This window comes from Ranitomeya variabilis, chromosome 4 (genome assembly GCF_051348905.1).
Source record: "Ranitomeya variabilis isolate aRanVar5 chromosome 4, aRanVar5.hap1, whole genome shotgun sequence".
Taxonomy (NCBI): Eukaryota; Metazoa; Chordata; class Amphibia; order Anura; family Dendrobatidae; genus Ranitomeya; species Ranitomeya variabilis.
In genome coordinates this window covers 203,053,838-203,074,760 of record NC_135235.1, presented here as the reverse complement: position 1 = coordinate 203,074,760, position 20,923 = coordinate 203,053,838, and the positions used below count along the sequence as shown (strand labels likewise).

At 43.3% G+C, this 20,923-nt stretch overlaps 1 protein-coding gene across 2 annotated transcripts in view; it reads left to right on the top strand.

Moving 5' to 3' along the window:
- LOC143770241 (transcription factor Spi-B-like) overlaps window positions 1-20,535 on the top strand; it is a 33,403-nt gene extending 12,868 nt beyond the window's left edge. For both annotated transcript variants that reach the window (XM_077259681.1, XM_077259680.1), the window contains exons 2-6: window positions 663-687; window positions 2,501-2,609; window positions 13,878-14,080; window positions 15,755-15,908; window positions 18,580-20,535. In XM_077259681.1, coding sequence (XP_077115796.1) covers window positions 2,504-2,609; window positions 13,878-14,080; window positions 15,755-15,908; window positions 18,580-18,899 — 783 coding nt within the window. In that variant the 5' untranslated portion in view covers window positions 663-687; window positions 2,501-2,503 and the 3' untranslated portion in view covers window positions 18,900-20,535. The remainder of the gene's footprint in view (window positions 1-662; window positions 688-2,500; window positions 2,610-13,877; window positions 14,081-15,754; window positions 15,909-18,579) is intronic.
- Window positions 20,536-20,923: the final 388 nt, after the last annotated feature.

Genomic DNA, 20,923 nt, shown 5'->3' with positions numbered 1-20,923 from the left:
ATGTTGCAAAATGGTTTCTGATTGTATTGTCAGCTGCTCATTACTTTCCATTATATACATGTTCAATCTTAAAGGGAAACTATCACTTTAATCATGTAGTCTGATCTACTAGTCTCAGGAGGAGCTGAGTGGATTGATGTGCAGGTTGTGGGAAAAGATTCAGTATATTATTCACTTAAATCCCAACAGATTCTGGACTCTGGCTCATAGATGATTAATCCTTGCAAGGGTTCCCTCTCTATGATGTCAATCCAGATGGAAAACCCTTCAAATGATCCACTCAGCTCTGCTACATCTGTATATTTAATACACATATAGGAAGTTCCCATCAAGCGATAGAAAAGCACTTACGAATGTTTTGGTTAACAAGGAATTTACCTCTGGATTATAACATGTTTATTACAACAGTTTCTGGCTATAGTGTAAAAAAATAAAAATAAAATAATAAAAAAATTATATATATATATATATATATATATATATATATATATATATATATATACCGTATATATATTCACTTCTATCATGTGTCTTATTCGTCAGCACCATTTCAGGAAGTGTAATGAAGATATGAATCGACTGTTAGGAAGTTTTGTGTTAGTGCCCAGTGCCGTGCTCTGGCTGTTGTAAATGACTTTTGTATTTTTCTTTTTTTTCCACAGCATCGACAGTACTTTTAGTTGCTTGGTAAGTCATCCCTATATGTGTATACTTATATGTGTATGTGTGTAAATAGGGAAAAGCCACATAGAAGTAACAATAAACTATATATATCAAGGGTCTGGTATATAATTTTTAGTAATTAGCAGCAGCAAGAAAAAAAAAGGGGCAAACTGTGGATTAGTGAAAGAACTCCTTTACTTTTAAGGAACAGAAGCTACACCTTTGGATAGCTATTTTCTTGTGCAGCATATTGCTACCTGGAAACTTACAACAAGCTGCTGTTGACGGATCCAGTTATTTTTGTCTCTGTTTAGTCTATGGTCATGTTTTTCCCCTACCGAGGTGATGTCCTGTATACCATTTTCAGGTCCAGCTCACTGATAGTTTCTGCCCAGTAGAATGGAGCCTGGAAACTACTAGCAAGCTGTTGTTGACAGATCCTGTTAATATTGTCTGTTTAGCTTAATATGTTTTCCCCCTACTAAGGTGATATCCCATATACCATTTCCAGGCTCCATTACACTGGACGGAGACTAACGACGGAGACGGATCCAGTTATTCTTGTCTCTGTTTAGTCTATGGTCATGTTTTCCCCCTACCGAGGTGATGTCCCATATACCGTTTACAGGTCCAGCTCTCTGATATTTTCTGTCCTGTAGAATGGAGTCTGGAAACTAACAACAAGCTGTTGTTGACTGATCCCGTTAATATAGTGTCTCTGTTTAGTCTATTCGATTTTTCCTCTACTTAGGTGATGTCCCGTATACTGTGTTCAGGTCCAGATAGCTGATGTATCCAGCTGCCATTATGCTGAGCAGAGACTAACAGAAAGCTGCTGTTGACTGATCCCGTTATTATTGTGTCTCTGTTTAGTCGGACTTAGTGGATTTTTTTCTGTCTGATGATCAGCACTGACTGCATCAATGGCTTAAAAATCCAATATTGGCCGATGAGGTCTGAGATGTATGTTCGACTGACGAATGGCAGTTCTACGGCCCATTTTTCGGGATAGGCATTAGTAATGGCCACGGCTGTGTGTTACACTTATTTATCCGCCATAGACCTGTACATAGTTCCACTATCCCTTCCTAAATCCTTCTCCCTGTCCTGCTTGGGCGGGATACATGGAGTTACTTATATCAACCAATGAGATTGCTGCTTTTATTTTGCAACGGGTCTTAAAAAAAAAAAAAAGAGAGCTCTCATCTGACTGGTTGCTATGGGCAAGTTTCATCTCCACTGCTCACAACTACCAACTTCTGAGCTTCCACCTCTCCATTGTTTCCCAACATACATTACTAATTTTTAGTGTAGTTCCCTCCGTATCTTTAAAGATTAGAAATGATTATATTTTCTGGCATATCAGACTTTATTTACCACAATTGGCCTTGTTAACCATTGCAACCAATCACAGCGCAGCTTTCATTTTTCCAGAGCCATTTAAGAAATGAAAGCTGAGCCTTGATTGGTTGCCATGGACAACGAGGCCTGCTTTGATAAATGAAGCCTGCTCGTGTTAGTTGGCGTCTTGAAATTGAGGACTGTGAAAACAAATGAAAAGGAACTGGAATCTATTCCTTTTCCTCCATTTTGTCCAAGAATGACAGACGCTGTAAGGGAAAGATACCTCTGGTCATTTTCCATTACTTTTGCCGCTCCTTAATAAATGTTATGTTGACTGTCGTGTATTGAAATAAATAGATGTCTGTGTAAAACGTGGTCTATCTGTTTTTTTTTGTAAAAATATAAACTAATGGTCTCCAACCTGTGGCAAGAACTACAAGTCCTATATGACCAAGGCATATTATAACCTTATAACGAGCCTGTTCCTTCGCAGGGCATGCACGCTTTTCCTCAATATCCTGATATGATGCTTCAAGACTTGGAGAACGTCACCAAACATCCCGGCAACTTACCACAGACCATTGAGCCTGAACCTCACATAGGTAAAGCACACATCCCTCCCTCCATCCTCCATTACTACACCTAATACTTTGGGTATTAATATCACAACTATTTGATAGTTAAATGAGGAAGATATCCGATGAGCAAACAATGGCCGGCTGTGTATCTACCGGATTTGCCATAAATGTCTGGTAGGCGGTGGCCTGAGATCTCCACCTACCGAGAGAATGGTCATTTGATCTCCCGATGAGATATAAGGGTCTAAAATTGGGGACCAAAAGTCCATTTAAAGTGCACGATGTACAACTTTTATGACCGCCGACTAATCAACATTCTTGCCGGTTGTCTCATATCCTAAACAGGCCAACCCCGCTTCAGATGCTGTCTGAACGACTTGTAATAAATCATTCAGTGCACATAGGCAGCCATTGTTCTAGGCAGTACAGGTCCTGTTTCGTCGGGTGAAACGATCTCAGCATGAAAGATCGTTTCACTCGATGAACGAGCTTTTTCTTCTTTTTGTCAAATAATTGTACTGCAAGATCATCGTGAAACGAGCGTTCTTAGGCAAGAGTATAAATGGGTAGAGCTAGCTATGCATGTGCAGTTTGTGACCCTCCTGATTTTACACTTTCCGTGTATCATGACCCGATGCCAGAACTATGACCAAATCTTGACAGAATCATAAGCATATACAAGGCTGTCCAGTTCAGATCAGGAGACTGGTGCCTGACCCGGACTGTGATACACGGATGACTGAATTCAACCTTAGTCTGTGTAAACTATGGATACATGTGCAAAATGCTTCATAATTAGGGGACAGTCAGATGATCGTATAAATTGGACCGAGATCTGACCTCAATGCTCAAACATATAGAAATATATGAAGCCTTCATGCTCTTGGGTCGGGAGAGCCGCCAGCCAGTCCTTGCATTGCATTCAGATCTCGGTCAGCCAGTCCGTGCATTGCACTCAGATCTCGGTCAGCCAGTCTGTGCATTGCATTCAGATCTCAGTCAGCCAGTCTGTGCATTGCATTCAGATCTCGGTGAGCCAGTCCGTGCATTGCATTCAGATCTCACTCAGCCAGTCTGTGCATTGCATTCAGATCTCGGTCAGCCAGTCCGTGCATTGCACTCAGATCTCGGTCAGTCAGTCTGTGCATTGCATTCAGATCTCAGTCAGCCAGTCTGTGCATTGCATTCAGATCTCGGTGAGCCAGTCCGTGCATTGCATTCAGATCTCACTCAGCCAGTCCGTGCATTGCATTCAGATCTCGGTCAGCCAGTCCATGCATTGCATTCAGATCTCGGTCAGCCAGTCCTTGCATTGCATTCAGATCTCGGTGAGCCAGTCCATCCATGCATTGCATTCAGATCTCGGTCAACCAGTCTGTGCATTGCATTCAGATCTCGGTCAGCCAGTCCATGCATTGCGTTCAGATCTCGGTCAGCCAGTCCGTGCAGTGCGTTCGGATCTCGGTCAGCCAGTCCGTGCATTGCATTCAGATCTCGGTCAGCCAGTCCTTGCATTGCATTCAGATCTCGGTCAGCCAGCCCTTGCATTGCATTCAGATCTCGGTCAGCCAGTCCTTGCAATGCATTCAGATCTCGGTCAGCCAGTCCATGCATTGCATTCAGATCTTGGTCAGCCAGTCCTTGCATTGCAATCTGATCTCGGTGAGCCAGTCTTTGCATTGCATTAAAATCTCGGTGAGCTAGTCCATGCATTGCATTCAGATCTCGGTCAGCCAGTCCGTGCATTGCATTCAGATCTAGGTCAGCCAGTCTGTGTATTGCATTCAGATCTCAGTCAGCCAATCCTTGCATTGCATTCAGATCTCGGTCAGCCAGTCCGTGCATTGCATTCTGATCTCGGTGAGCCAGTCCATGCATTGCATTCAGATCTCGGTGAGCCAGTCCGTGCATTGCATTCAGATCTCGGTCAGCTAGGTCAGCCAGTCCGTGCATTGCATTCGGATCTCGGTCAGCCAGTCCGTGCATTGCATTCGGATCTTGGTCAGCCAGACCATGCATTGCATTCGGATCTCGAGCAGCCAGTCCGTACATTGCATTCAGATCTCGGTCAGCCAGTCCCTGCATTGTATTCAGATCTCGGTCAGCTAGTCCATGCATTGCATTCAGATCTCGGTCAACCAGTCTGTGCATTGCATTCAGATCTCGGTCAGCCAGTCCATGCATTGCGTTCAGATCTCGGTCAGCCAGTCCGTGCAGTGCGTTCGGATCTCGGTCAGCCAGTCCGTGCATTGCATTCAGATCTCGGTCAGCCAGTCCTTGCATTGCATTCAGATCTCGGTCAGCCAGCCCTTGCATTGCATTCAGATCTCGGTCAGCCAGTCCTTGCAATGCATTCAGATCTCGGTCAGCCAGTCCATGCATTGCATTCAGATCTTGGTCAGCCAGTCCTTGCATTGCAATCTGATCTCGGTGAGCCAGTCTTTGCATTGCATTAAAATCTCGGTGAGCTAGTCCATGCATTGCATTCAGATCTCGGTCAGCCAGTCCGTGCATTGCATTCAGATCTAGGTCAGCCAGTCTGTGTATTGCATTCAGATCTCAGTCAGCCAATCCTTGCATTGCATTCAGATCTCGGTCAGCCAGTCCGTGCATTGCATTCTGATCTCGGTGAGCCAGTCCATGCATTGCATTCAGATCTCGGTGAGCCAGTCCGTGCATTGCATTCAGATCTCGGTCAGCTAGGTCAGCCAGTCCGTGCATTGCATTCGGATCTCGGTCAGCCAGTCCGTGCATTGCATTCGGATCTTGGTCAGCCAGACCATGCATTGCATTCGGATCTCGAGCAGCCAGTCCGTACATTGCATTCAGATCTCGGTCAGCCAGTCCCTGCATTGTATTCAGATCTCGGTCAGCTAGTCCATGCATTGCATTCAGATCTCGGTGAGCCAGTCCGTGCATTGCATTCAGATCTTGGTCAGCCAGTCTGTGCATTGCATTCAGATCTCGGTCAGCCAGTCCGTGCATTACATTCAGATCTCGGTCAGCCAGTCTGTGCATTGCATTCAGATCTCGGTCAGCCAGTCCATGCATTGCATTCAGATCTCGATGAGCCAGTCCGTGCATTGCATTCAGATCTCGGTCAGCCAGTCCGTGCATTGCATTCATATCTCGGTCAGCCAGTCCGTGCATTGCATTCAGATCTCGGTCAGCCAGTCCGTGCATTGCATTCAGATCTCGGTCAGCCAGTCTGTGCATTGCATTCAGATCTCGGTCAGCCAGTCCGTGCATTGCATTCAGATCTCGGTCAGCCAGTCCGTGCATTGCATTCAGATCTCGATCAGCCAGTTCGTGCATTGCACTCAGATCTCGGTCAGCCAGTCTGTGCATTGCATTCAGATCTCAGTCAGCCAGTCTGTGCATTGCATTCAGATCTCAGTGAGCCAGTCCGTGCATTGCATTCAGATCTCACTCATCCAGTCTGTGCATTGCATTCAGATCTCGGTCAGCCAGTCCGTGCATTGCACTCAGATCTCGGTCAGTCAGTCTGTGCATTGCATTCAGATCTCAGTCAGCCAGTCTGTGCATTGCATTCAGATCTCGGTGAGCCAGTCCGTGCATTGCATTCAGATCTCACTCAGCCAGTCCGTGCATTGCATTCAGATCTCGGTCAGCCAGTCCATGCATTGCATTCAGATCTCGGTCAGCCAGTCCTTGCATTGCATTCAGATCTCGGTGAGCCAGTCCATGCATTGCATTCAGATCTTGGTCAACCAGTCTGTGCATTGCATTCAGATCTCGGTCAGCCAGTCCATGCATTGCGTTCAGATCTCGGTCAGCCAGTCCGTGCAGTGCGTTCGGATCTCGGTCAGCCAGTCCGTGCATTGCATTCAGATCTCGGTCAGCCAGTCCTTGCATTGCATTCAGATCTCGGTCAGCCAGCCCTTGCATTGCATTCAGATCTCGGTCAGCCAGTCCTTGCAATGCATTCAGATCTCGGTCAGCCAGTCCTTGCATTGCATTCAGATCTCGGTCAGCCAGTCCTTGCATTGCAATCTGATCTCGGTGAGCCAGTCTTTGCATTGCATTAAAATCTCGGTGAGCTAGTCCATGCATTGCATTCAGATCTCGGTCAGCCAGTCCGTGCATTGCATTCAGATCTAGGTCAGCCAGTCTGTGTATTGCATTCAGATTTCGGTCAGCCAATCCTTGCATTGCATTCAGATCTCAGTCAGCCAGTCCGTGCATTGCATTCTGATCTCGGTGAGCCAGTCCATGCATTGCATTCAGATCTCGGTGAGCCAGTCCGTGCATTGCATTCAGATCTCGGTCAGCCAGTCCGTGCATTGCATTCGGATCTTGGTCAGCCAGACCATGCATTGCATTCGGATCTTGGTCAGCCAGACCATGCATTGCATTCGGATCTCGAGCAGCCAGTCCATACATTGCATTCAGATCTCGGTCAGCCAGTCCCTGCATTGTATTCAGATCTCGGTCACCTAGTCCATGCATTGCATTCAGATCTCGGTCAGCCAGTCCGTGCATTGCATTCAGATCTCTGTCAGCCAGTCTGTGCATTGCATTCAGATCTCGGTCAGCCAGTCCGTGCATTGCATTCAGATCTCGGTCAGCCAGTCTGTGCATTGCATTCAGATCTCGGTCAGCCAGTCCGTGCATTGCATTCAGATCTCGGTCAGCCAGTCTGTGCATTGCATTCAGATCTCGGTCAGCCAGTCCATGCATTGCATTCAGATCTCGATGAGCCAGTCCGTGCATTGCATTCAGATCTCGGTCAGCCAGTCTGTGCATTGCATTCAGATCTCGGTCAGCCAGTCCATGCATTGCATTCAGATCTCGATGAGCCAGTCCGTGCACTGCATTCAGATCACGGTCCTATTTATATGGCTGTCTGACTGCGTCTTTAAGATGATGATTGACGCGTCACAACGTTATAAATGTCTCTCTGAGCTTAACAGTTGTGGTATATGACGAGTCTGGCTACAAAAAAAAACAAAAAACAGTAATGAAACAAGACAGGGAAATCTCCGAATTACATGTGACCATTACTCATCAGAGCACAGCAGGCGTCTTAAAGAGCCCCAGTCACCAGGTCCCTGTTTCTGCTTAAAATATATATATATATATATATATATATATATATATATATATATATATATATATGTTGCTGCCATTGAATGGAAACATTCAGAAAAGGTGTTTAGCGGCAAACTAAAAGCATGCTATTTTCCTATACTAGGATAAGTGACATGACACATCCCTAGACCTGGAAGTAGGGGGTTAATTGTAATGGGGTCCCTTCTCCTCTATATCCTCCCTTGCCAGATAGGCTACTTTCACACTAGCGTTAACTGCATTCCGTCACAATGCGTCTTTTTGCCGAAAAAACGCATCCTGCAAAAGTGTTTGCAGGATGCGTTTTTTCACCATTGATTAACATGAAGCGACGCATTGTGACGGATTGCCACACGTCGCACCCGTCGTGCGACGGATGCGTCGTGCAGTGGCGGACCGTCGGGAGCAAAAAACGCTACATGTAACGTTTTTTGCTCACGACGGTCCGCTTTTTCCAACCGCGCATGCGCGGCCGGAACTCCGCCCCCACCTCCCCGCACTTCCCCGCACCTCACAATGGGGCAGCGGATGCGCTGGAAAAATGCATCTGCTGCACCCGTTGTGCGGCGGAGACAACGCTAGCGTCGGGAACCTCGTCCCGACGCACTGCGACGGGCCGAGCCCGACGCTAGTGTGAAAGTAGCCATACTGATCTCTCATCCCCAGAGCTGGAAGCAGGGGGCTAATTGTAATGGGGTCCCTTCTCCTCCATATCCTCCCTGCCAGATACTGATCTCCCATCCCGCCACAGATCTTTTCTCCTGCATGGGGCATATAATACAAAGACCTTGTTAGGGCTGGAGGTGGCATGCAAATAATCCTCTAGGAAATTTGCAAGACTGTTGTATGGAAAGCGGGAGCTGGCAGTTTCCTAACAAAGGAAGCTCTGTGCCCTCCCTTCTAATAAACCCTATCACTAACATTACAGTCTTCATTATCTCCATCACTGTATGCTTTTATTGTAGTAGTGCGGACGACACTGTTTTTCCCCTTACTTTTTTTCCATGGTGAAAAAAAACATCATGTTAATAATTTGGTTGTTTCAGCCTTGCTAAAGGAAAAAAAATATCCAACCTACACAAAAACAGTGTGAAAAAAATAGTTGTGGTTTTTGCAGTAGCTTTTTATGCCTTAAATTTTGTTGCAAAAACCACCAAAACCTCAGGGTTTATACCAAGCAGGGCTGTGGAGTCAGAGTCGGTGTCATGGAAATTGAGGAGTCGGAGATTTGGCTTACTGACTCCACAGCCCTGGCAGGACTGTAGAGTCTGTGTCGGAGCTCATTTTGGTGGAGTCTGAGTCGGTGTCATGGAAATTGAGGAGTCAGAGTCGGAGGTTTGGCTTATTGGCTCCACAGCCCTGATACCAAGTATGGACGTTCTCCCTTATGCATAGGACAGGTGATAACTTTCTAATCACTGGGGATCCGACCTCTGGGACTCCCACCAAAATCTGCTCCATTGATTCTCCATGCTGGAGCTGTCAACTATCTCCAGCAGTGCCATGGACCATGGGTGAAGAGGAGGTGTGCGTGATTGACCACCTTCATTCAGTATGGGGTGTGTAGTAACCCATTTTCAGTATCAGTAGTGGTGTCAGAAGTTGGACCTCCAGCAATCGCGATCTGCTAACTACAGACACACTTCAATATTTAGGTTTGAATCGTAGGTGGCAATTCGGTTCTGAAAATTAGACATTGTACAGTTTTGTAAATGTTATGTTGTGCACTGTATTTCTTCTTTGCGTTTTTAAGTAAGAAAAGCTGCATAAAAGGCATCCTTCCTAACAATGTGATACTTAAAATATTCAATATTTTAGCCAAGTGTTAAAAAAAAATGCTAAAACGTAAGAATGTTTTGAAAAATAGTATCTAAATCACGTTAATATGTGGTGTGACTGCCCTTTGCCTTAAAAAAAGCATCAATTCTTCTTCTAGGTACAGTTGTACACAGGTTTTGAAGGAACTTGGCAGGGAGGTTATTCCAAACATCTGGGAGAACTAACCTCAGATCTTCTGTGGTTGTCACTTGTGCAATTTTACACAGATTGGATGATGTTAAAGGGAAGGTGCCGCATTTTATTTTTTGTATTAAAAATGATTGTTTATATAAACAATTATTTTTAATACAAATTTACATTTTTTAACTTTAACATTTTTTTTATTATTAATTTTTTTTCAGCCACTGGGCGCCGCCATTTTGCTTTGCAGAAGTGTAAGTGTAGTTGCACGACTGTAGTTACACTCTGCAAATACGGCAGCCCTGGGCATAGAGATCTGCGGTCGGCATCCGACCCCATACGTAGCATTATAAGCTCTCCCTGCTGTGATCTGGCCACACCCCCTGAGCCGTCCACACCACAGCAGAGGCAGGAGATCAGTGCCATTTTCCTGGAGCTCACAGTGCATCTGTGAGCTCCAGCTTCCCAGGATAATCGCAGGAGCCCTGCAGTTGTAGGAGGAGGAGGAGGAGACCAAGGACGGGAGGGAGAAAGGACTCAGCAGGGAGCCATGAAGTATCAGTGGGGAGGGGGAGAGGCACTCTAATCCTATCCTTTGTGGTGCTGACTCTGAGCAGTTATCTCCTCCCATGTGTTACTGTGCTGAGCTGTGTATCTAATCCTCTCCTGTGTGATACTGTCTGCTGAGCCCTGCATCTAATCATCTCCTGTGTGATACTAACTGAGCTGTGTATCTAATCCTATCCTGTGTGATACTAACTGAGCTCTGTATCTAATCCTCTCCTGTGTGATACTTTGCTGAGCTGTGTATCTATTCTTCTCCTGTGTGATAGTCTGCTGAGCCATGCATCTAATCCTATCCTGGGTGTTACTGTGCTGAGCCGTGTATCTAATCCTCTCCTGTATGATACTGTCTGCTGAGCCATGCATCTAATCCTGTCCTGTGTGATACTAACTGAGCTCTGTATCTAATCCTCTCCTGTGTGATACTTTGCTGAGCCATGCATCTAATCCTATCCTGTGTGATACTGTCTGCTGAGCTGTGTATCTAATCCTATCCTGTTTGATACTAACTGAGCTGTGTATCTAATCCTCTCCTGTGTGATACTTTGCTGAGCTGTGTATCTAATCCGCTCCTGTGTGATACTTTGCTGAGCCGTGTATCTACTCTTCTCCTGTGTGATACTGTCTGCTGAGCTGTGCATCTAATCCTGTCCTGTGTAATACTGTCTGCTGAGCTGTGCATCTAATCCTATCCTGTGTGTTACTGTGCTGAGCTGTGTATCTAATCCTCTCCTGTGTGATACTTTGCTGAGCTGTGTATCTAATCCTATCCTGTGTGATACTTTGCTGAGCTGTGTATCTAATCCTCTCCTGTGTGATACTTTGCTGAGCTGTGTATCTACTCTTCTCCTGTGTGATACAGTCTGCTGAACCATGCATCTAATCCTGTCCTGTGTGATACTGTCTGCTGAGCCATGTATCTAATCCTATCCTGTGTGATACTGTGCTGAGCCTTGTATCTAATCCTACCCTGTGTGATACTGTGCTGAGTTGTGTATCTAATCCTCTCCTGTGGGATACTGTGTGCTGAGCCGTGTATCTAATCCTATTCTGTGTGTTACTGTGCTGAGATGTGTATCTAATCCTCCCCTGTGTGATATTGACTGCTGAGCTGTGTATCTAATGCTATCCTTTGTGATACTGACGGCTGAGCCATGTATCTAATCCTATCCTGTATGATACTGACTGAGCTTTGTATCTAATACTGTCCTGTGTGATACTGACTGCTGAGCTGTGTATCTAATCCTCTCCTATGCACTCCTCTCCCCCGTTATGTGTGATCTATATGGCGGTATTATGTGAGATCTATATGGCGTCGTTATGTGAGAAGTATATGGCGGTATTATGTGAGATCTATATATTGGTTTTATGTGAGAACACTATGGCGTCGTTATTTGCGACCTATATGATGGTATTATGTGAGAACTATAGGACAGTATTATGTGTGCTCTATATGGCGGTATTATGAGTGATCTATAAGGCGGTATTATGTGAGATCTATATGTTGGTATTATGTGAGAACACTGGCGTCGTTATTTGCAATCTATGATATTATGTGAGAACTATAGGACAGTATTATGTGTGCTCTATATGGCGGTATTATGAGTGATCTATATGGCGATATCATGTGTGATCTATGTGGCGGTATTGTGTGCTCTATATGGCGGTATTATGAGTGATCTATATGGCGATATTATGTGTAATCTATATGGCGGTATTATGTGAGATCTATATGTCGGTATTATGTGAGAACACTGGCGTCGTTATTTGCGATCTATATGATGGTATTATGTGAGAACTATAGGACAGTATTATGTTTGATATATACGGCGGTATTATGTGAGAACACTATGGCAGTATTATCTTCATAAAGTGGACCCATTCTATGGTGGTTCTGGCTGAGCACCTGCACGCGGGTCTGGGGTAATAGAGGGGGCAGCATGACCTCCAGTTAGGTGCAGTCAGGGGAAGGCTGGTGAGGCAGCTGAAGAGAGGGGTCTCATTTTTATCGTTACTTTATGGCTACATTTCCTTCCCAGCGTCACCCCGTACCTCGCCTGTCGCCTCGCTTTCACACATTGCCAGGACAAGATGGAGAAAACAGGATCTGAGGAGGGGAATGGGGTCTTAGCATGCAAAGTCTGGATCAGAACAGGCCATCAATCCACAGAAATGTTTCCTGGATTTCTGTAGAGCAGACGGTCCATCCATGTGTGTAAAAGACAGCGCTCTATGTACAATCCCTGGCTGCTCCGCGCACTGAACATGGTGCTTCCATACACCAGCACACTGCTCTCCTGAAATACTCTGTGCTGCTGTCACCCTGCTCCCTCCACCATATATCTCCCAGAATCCTTGCTGCCTGCCATCCTCGGTGACTGTCTACTTGTCAGTATAGCTCTGCAGTCACCAATAAAATGGCTGCTCACTGGGTTCCTGAATATCATCCTCTCTTATCCCTTAGCAAACACCCAGAAGGGAAGGAGAGGAGACATCACACACGTCAGCAGACTCCGCCCATAATTACTGCAGTGCAGTAATGTGAGCTAGTTGTACACTAGGTTTTTGTCAAATTTCATTAGCTGCTCCCCCTAGTGTTTAAAAGTGGAAATGCCAAACCTTTTTAAATTATTTTTCATATTTTACTAAATTATAAACAAATGATATTTTTTAAGAAAATGTAAACATTAATTCTTTACATTTTTTTCAATCGCTGGAAAAAAATTTTTTTGATGGCACCTTCCCTTTAAGATCAAAGATCTGTGGGATCACTTCCAGGAATCTTCATTCTTTTTTGCACTGGATGTTTGGGGTTGTTATCCCAATGCAGAATACATCTGGAGACAATTAGATGCCTACTTGATAGTATTGAATGATGGATAGATATCTGGCCGTATTTCTTAGCCTTGAAGACACCATAAATCCTGACCAAAAACCCAATACCATTTGATGAAATGCCACCCCAAAACTTTCAATGAATTTTTCCACGAAGAAAGCTTCTGTCCAAACTTCTCTGAACAGTATATAGGTTTAGCTGAGTCCCAGTGGTTGCTGCCAGTTCTAGGCTGATGGCACTGCTGGACATCTTCCAGTTTCGAAAAGAAGCAAGCTTCATGTGTCTGTCATCTGCTACACTAAGTTTCCTTGGGCAGCTCTCAACATTGACAATGTCTTGGTGTTTCTTCAAAACAGCTTGAAACCCCAATGAGCTTTGATCTCTTTGCCTGGGAGAGACCTTGCTGATGGAGTATAACTATCTTCACAACCTCACCTTTGTAGCAGAGTTTGGCGGTTCCACACCCACTTTTAAGCCCCCTACACAGCTTTTTCAACTACTGTGCTTCAGCCTGGTATTAAAATTATGATCATTTTCTCCTGGTTGGTATAATTGGTTACTGTTACACCTACAAAAACCCTGACTTTGTGTAAGCGTGATTTCAACATCAAGTCGGGCACTACAGGAAGAAACAAAAGAATTTGTGCTAGCAATATCCGCAGAAGATCTGTGGTTGGTTCTCCAAGATGTTTCGCATTTATTCCATACGACCGAGCCGAGAGTCACAACACAAGTATGTGTCAGGTCTTCTTGCTCTAATTCAGTGATTGTGCAGTATTCTTTTTCATTAATTCCTTCCTCTTGATTTGTAATGGGTTGATGTCTTGTTTTTCGGATTTTAGACTTTTTTTGGAACTTGATGGAACATGATGTCTGTTATGAGGAGTACGAGAATAGCCAGCTAACACCACTCCAAAATGTTCAAGATTCCTCCTACATGCAGGAAAATTACCCCCATTACTACCAGGATAACAACCAGAACCTTACCGGAACTTCTCCTTGTCTGACCCAATGTCCCATGCCTGAGGATCCATACAGTACAGAGGTAAGAATCCCAAAGGCTATGTGCACAAGAGAGTCTTTTTGCTGAGTTTTCAGAGCATAAACTCAAGGTTTTGAGATTTGATAAGATTCCACTGCAAAAACTTCATGACGCACAGTCTAAGGCTACGTTCACATTTGCGTTGTTGGGCGCAGCGTCACCGACGCATGCATCATGCGCCCCTATCTTTAACATGGGGGGCGCATGGACATGCGCCGGTATGCGTTGTACTGTGTTTTACGACGCATGCGTCATATAGACGCACAAGACAGGGCGCAGGGGACGCTACTTGTAGCGTTTTCCCTGCGCCGAAAGTCCCGATCTGTAGGATCTTATGACAACACATGCGTCGCAAAACGCTGCGTTGTGTACATGCCGACGCTGCGCCCAACAACGCAAATGTGAACGTAGCCTTAACTCAGCAATTTTGACGAGACTGGACGACCATCTGATATAGTTGAGGGCTTCTTGATACTTCACCATAATTATATAAAGTCCACTATACAAGAAATCATGTTCTGAATAAACATGGATAGATGCAAAAAGGGAAGAAAAGTTCCAGCTTCTTGTAAAAAAAAATATACAACTTTATTTGGTTATTAAAAATTAATTCCAAAAATATTTGAAATAAGGAGACAGGAAGCACAAGGCAACGCGTTTCGGAACACAATCCGGCGCTCTTAGTCAATGAGAAGAATTGGGTCGTTGGCATTTCAGTGGCGATACGCAGCGGCTTTCTCCTCTCTTCCTGTCAAAAATACTCAGACAAGCCAAGAGTTACCTTGTATTTAAAGCCAGTTCTAGACTAGACAAGTCTGAAAATGGCGTAAAGTTATTAAAGTGGTTCATGCTGGGTAACAAATTTGGCGCATCTTTGTCTAAATTTTACAGAAATTTTGGCTTAATTTGTGACACTTTTTACTGCTAAATTTAGTTGTCACATTTTACATAACACCAGTTTTGTTTTTGTTTTTTCAAATAAACCGCAGAAATGAAAAAGGTCTGAAACTTGATGCAGCAAATTTTGGCTTTTTCTTTTGCAAGTGTAGACACAAACGCATTAGTAAAAGCTCCAAAAATGTTCTTATTGATTTAATAACCTTGGCTCATGTGTATTGTGACTTGTACATGGTGTAGGATCAGAATGGTGAATCCAACGTCATCTTCTCACTTAAATATAGAAAACGTTTATGAATAGTGGTCATGTGTCACTTCAGTAAACCCCCTGCCTAAGCCTGGCTGTGGTATTAATACGCATCATTCAATTAACCCCCTGCCTAAGCCTGGCTGTGGTATTAATACTCATCATTCAATAAAGCCTCTGCCTAAGCCTGGCTGTGGTATTAATACGGATCATTCAATAAACCCCCTGCCTAAGCCTGGCTGTGGTATTAATACGGATCATTTAATAAACCCCCTGCCTAAGCCTGGCTGTGGTGGTATTACTCATCATTCAATAAACCCCCTGCCTAAGCCTGCTTGTGGTATTAATACTCATCATTCTATAAAGCCCCTGCCTAAGCCTGGCTGTGGTGGTATTACTCATCATTCAATAAACCCCCTGCCTAAGCCTGCTTGTGGTATTAATACTCATCATTCTATAAAGCCCCTGCCTAAGCCTGGCTGTGGTATTAATACTCATCAGTGGTATTAATGGTGGAATTTTTCTTTCTACAGCCGTTTAATCTATATCCTCAGACCTATACGTTATCATGTAATCTCCGGAGTCCTTCCCGCTCTGAAGAAGATGACTTTGCAGATCCAAATCTAGAGGTGTCAGACAGCGATTCTAGCAGGGATTCGCCTTCTGGCTTTGGGTGTTGTGAACCAGGTATTTGAAGATTTGTCATATGTTAAATAAAGCAGAATAAGTCGCATAATACGGTGTATATATATATCTACCAAAAGGGTTTAGTGTTAAACTTTCTCGAAGATTAAATAGATGTAAAAAACAATGTCGCACTAGTCTATAGGTCGTGTTCGGTATTGCAACCCACACAAATTTACTTTAAGGCTATGTGCACACGTTGCGGATTTTGCTGCTGATCCGCAGCGGATTGGCCGCTGCGGATTCGCAGCAGTTTTCCCTGAGTTTACAGTACCATGTAAACCTATGGAAAACAAAATCAGCAGTGCACATGCTGCAGAAAAAAAACGTGCGGAAACGCAGCGTTTTTTCTGCAGCATGTCAATTTTTTGTGTGGATTCCGCAGCGGTTTACAGCTGCTCCATAATAAGAATCTGCAGGTGTAAAACCACAGGTGGAATCCGCACAAAATCCGCAAAAAAATCGCGGTAATTCCGCAGGAAATCCAAAATGCGGTTTACCTGCGGATTTACCAAAATCAGTCTGGAGAAATCCGCAGAGTAATCCACAGCGTGTGCACATACCCTCAAGGAGCTGAACTGCAACAGAAGACACAATCTGAGGACACGTGTTGGCACTGTTTCTTCTTAATCTGTGCAACCCATTTAAGAGGAAAAGGGTTACACTTAAAAATAAGAAAACTTGGTATGCGTCCCATTTTTTTTTTGACTAGTTTCAGTCTAAAAAGAAAACAGTCATACTTATATTTCCAGTGTCTGAACCTGCCCGGAAGTGCCATGTGCCTCGTTATCATTGCTGTCACTGGGTGGATAGAGCGATCACGAGTCTAGATGGCACTCGATCGACTGCTCGTAAATGCAGAGAATTCATAAGACGTGTAGCCACTTCTTCAAAGATGAAGGTAGACAGAAGTCAACCTAAAACCCAGCCTGTTGATCCAGAGACATATGCTAATTGTCCCATGTTAAGGGAAAAATTCCTTCCTGACTCCACATACAACAATTAGACTAGTTCCCTGGATCAACGTCCCATTACAGAATCTAGTACCCAGATTCTGTAATATATTTATCAAGAACGGCATCTAGGCTCTTCTTGTACTTTTGTAGTGAATCAACCATTACAACATCATGTTGAAGACCGTTTCATAATCTCACTGCTGTTGCAGGAAAGAATCTATAATCTCACTGCTCTTACAGTAAAGAATCCATAATCTCACTGCCCTTACAGTAAAGAATCCGTAGTCCCACTGCTCTTACAGTAAATAATCCATAATCTCACTGCCCTTACAGTAAAGAATCGATAATCTCATTGCTCTTACAGTAAAGAATCCATAATCTCACTGCCTTTACAGTAAAGAATCCATAGTCTCACTGCTCTTACAGTAAAGAATCTATAATCTCATTGCTCTTACAGTAAAGAATCCATAATCTCACTGCCTTTACAGTAAAGAATCCATAGTCTCACTGCTCTTACAGTAAAGAATCCATAGTCTCACTGCTCTTACAGTAAAGAATCTATAATCTCAATGCTTACATTAAAGAATCTGTAATCCCATTGCCTTTACAGTAAATAATCTATAATCTCATTGCTCTTACAGTAAAGAATCTATAATCTCAATGCTTACAGTAAAGAATCCATAGTCTCACTGCTCTCAGTAAAGAATCCATATTCTCACTGCTCTTACAGTAATCAATAATCTCACTGCTCCTACAGTAAAGAATCCATAGTCTCACTGCTCTTACAGTGAAGAATCTGTAATCTCTCTACTCTTACAGTAAAGAATCTGCATCTGTGATTGAATCTTCTTTCCTCTATGTGTAGAGGATGTCCCCCTATCACCATAGCAGGTATAGGTGTAAACAGATCATTAGAAAGATCTCTGTATAGTTCATTAATATATTTATACATTCGAATAAGATTACACCTAAACATTTCTTTTTTTCCAGTCTGACTAACCCCAAGTTTGATAACCTGTCTTGGTATTAGTCACCTATTCCCTTAATAACCTTGGCCTGTTTGTTAGGCAATCCCTACATGTGTTGCGCCTGTCGAACAGCCACGGGCACTCTAACACATTTTTCGACCATGGCGAAGACACTCGGTTACCACCCAAACATAGTTAGATAACACCTTATCCCAGCACATTCGCTCATAGCTCCTGGGAAACCCCTTTAAAACAAAATGGGTCGATCTTTTCTTGTTATGAAGAAATGATCTTCAAAGAGGCCCAAGGATTTCACAAAGCTCCAAGTACTCTAGTAGTTCACATGAAGCTCACGCATATTAAATATGGAAACTAATGACCTCCTGAAGGTCATGCACAGGGCTCGTTAGCCTTCTGTTTCATCAATGAATGACAGCTTCTTGGAGTTGTAGGGTACAAAAAAAAGTAAATTGCCTGCTAGCTGTTATCAGAGGCTCATTAGTCAGTGACAGTGTGTGCTCCATCCACTGTAAATACTAATTAGCGATAATCGTTATATGACTGTCCTATAAATCAAGTAAGACGATGACCCGGTGACGTACACATGAATCAAAATAATATATGGCTACCATAAAGCACAGCTGCAAATCACTAGTGTAGGCTTTCCTCGTCATGATTTTTTTTTTCCAACTCTAAGGACTTATAAAACTCTACAAAACTTTAACCACTATAATGTATTTTTTCTTGAAGGCGTTCGTAAGAAGGTCCGACTGTACAAGTTTCTCCTGGAGCTCCTCCAGAATGGCGACATGAGAGATTGCATTTGGTGGCTGGACCGGGAGAGAGGGACCTTTCAGTTCTCCTCAAAGCACAAAGAGCTTCTTGCTCACAGATGGGGGCAACAAAAGGGAAACCGCAAAAAGATGACCTACCAGAAGATGGCCCGTGCTCTACGCAACTACGGCAAGACTGGCGAGATCAGGAAGGTGAAGAAGAAGCTGACATATCAGTTTGATAACGTACTACTGAGCGAAAGGAAAGCGGAGTCCACCATGCTCCCTCTCTTGTAAGCCAACCATCATCTACTGACTTGTCAATTTTGATAAAACTTTTTTTGTTTTCTTATTTCTATGAAGATTAGTGGACATCACAATGGCAGGTATATAGGACTATCGTCAACATCTTCATAGAATATCATAATAAGTGAAGGAAGACGTAAAGCCTAGAATACTACCAGCGACCTTCTTCACGACTGGCATCTGACAACATCTGGTTCATGGAGGAGGAACGTAAAAAGACTATTAATTTAGGGAAACAAAAGTTTATTTTCCATCAACTGAAGGATGAAACCCAACAATGTTCCTTAAAACCAGATTATCACCACCAGTGGTGCCTGAAGAGCTCGTGCCCACTTCCAGGCCTTATCCTGACACAAGTGGACTTTGCGTGATCTTCATTTAATAATATACTGATCTCTTTTTCAAGAAGGTCCAAGAGAACCTCTACTGTAAGAGAATTTGTGTTTTTTTATATTTTTTCCCCTTCCCTCTAAATGTCTTCTGGTAAGATCATTAGATTTCTTCTAAAAATCTTTTACCCCCACATTTCCATTTCTTTTGTCCGTTTCTTTTCTTCCATATTGGATAGATTAAAAATACAATTAAGAGACTTGTGATCTTGTATGATTCTAGTGAAGTTCAAGCATCAGCACTGCCATATATATGGATCCTTTAGATCTACTACTAATTGTCCACTCTTTTAGAAAGACCATCAGCCACCCGGGCAGGTATCATGCGCCCTAATCGTACACATGCTTCAAACTATTGTCTCAGTTTCTTTTAACGCTGAAATGAGAGGCACTGGACAACCTTCAAAGGGAATCTGTCACCAAGTTTTTGCTACCTCGTCTAAGAGCAACATGTTATAGAGGCAGAGATCCTGATTCCAGCGATGTATCACTTAATAGACTGTTAGTGATTTTTTTTTTTAATCGATACAGCACTGTTTCCTCTGCTGCAGATCGTCCAGTTATCTGAACTCTGTATAACTCCGCCCACACCACTGATTCGCTGCTTATGTACAGTGTAAGCAGAAAGCTACCAATCCGTGGTGAGGGCGGGGTTATACAGAGCAGGAAGACTGCATGGCATGAGACAACTAGTCCTCTACTCAGTCTTTTGCTGATAGTGATTCTATTGAAATTACATAAAGCAGCCTAATAATTGACACATCGCTGTAATCAGGGTATCTACCGCTATAAGATGATGCTCTCAAATAGCAAAAAAAAGTAGTTGAGGAAATGTATGACACTAGGATCCAAAGTAAAGTCATCTTAGGCGACTATAGGATCCTGATTACTGAGTCAATAGAAATATATTGACAACCTTGAACATTCTAGGTCCAGACATTTTTTCCCATGCAAAATCATGATGTAAAATAATAAACACAGACACCTTTGATGTAACAGTAATTCTGTGCAAAGTGAGAGCAGAAGGGCATAATAGCATTATACTCATATGGCACTAATGTCATATATAGAGGACCAAAGTCACACTCATTGTATATAGAACATACGGGAGAGACTAGGAAGGGCCTCATCTCTTTCGAGTGGCGGTTTTATGTATATACTTGTATTTTTAAAAGGATGTTAATGTTGAAATTGATGTAAATGGTTAAGTTTTTTTCTTATTTTAAAAAAAAATAAAATGTGTTTAAATCATTAAACTCTTTTGGGACATTATGCTTGTATCCGGCGTATCCTAAATCTTAAACTCATCTCACACTAGTAACCATCGCCCACCGCCAAGGACATTGTAAAGGAAGGTGTTGTGAGAAAAGGACCTAATGTTTAAGTCGGGATTTCTGTAAAAAAAAAAAATGAAAATTTTTTTCTTCCATAATACAATGTGTATTAAAAAAAATATGATAAAATAAAGAATCTTGCAATTTTCTAGACTGAGGCCACGTGCACATGTTGCGGAAAGCGGTATGGACTTTTCCGGACTGATTTTGGTAAATCCGCAGGTAACCCACACTGCGGATTTCCTGCGGAATTACCATGATTTTTGTGCGGATTCCTATTATCGAGCAGGTG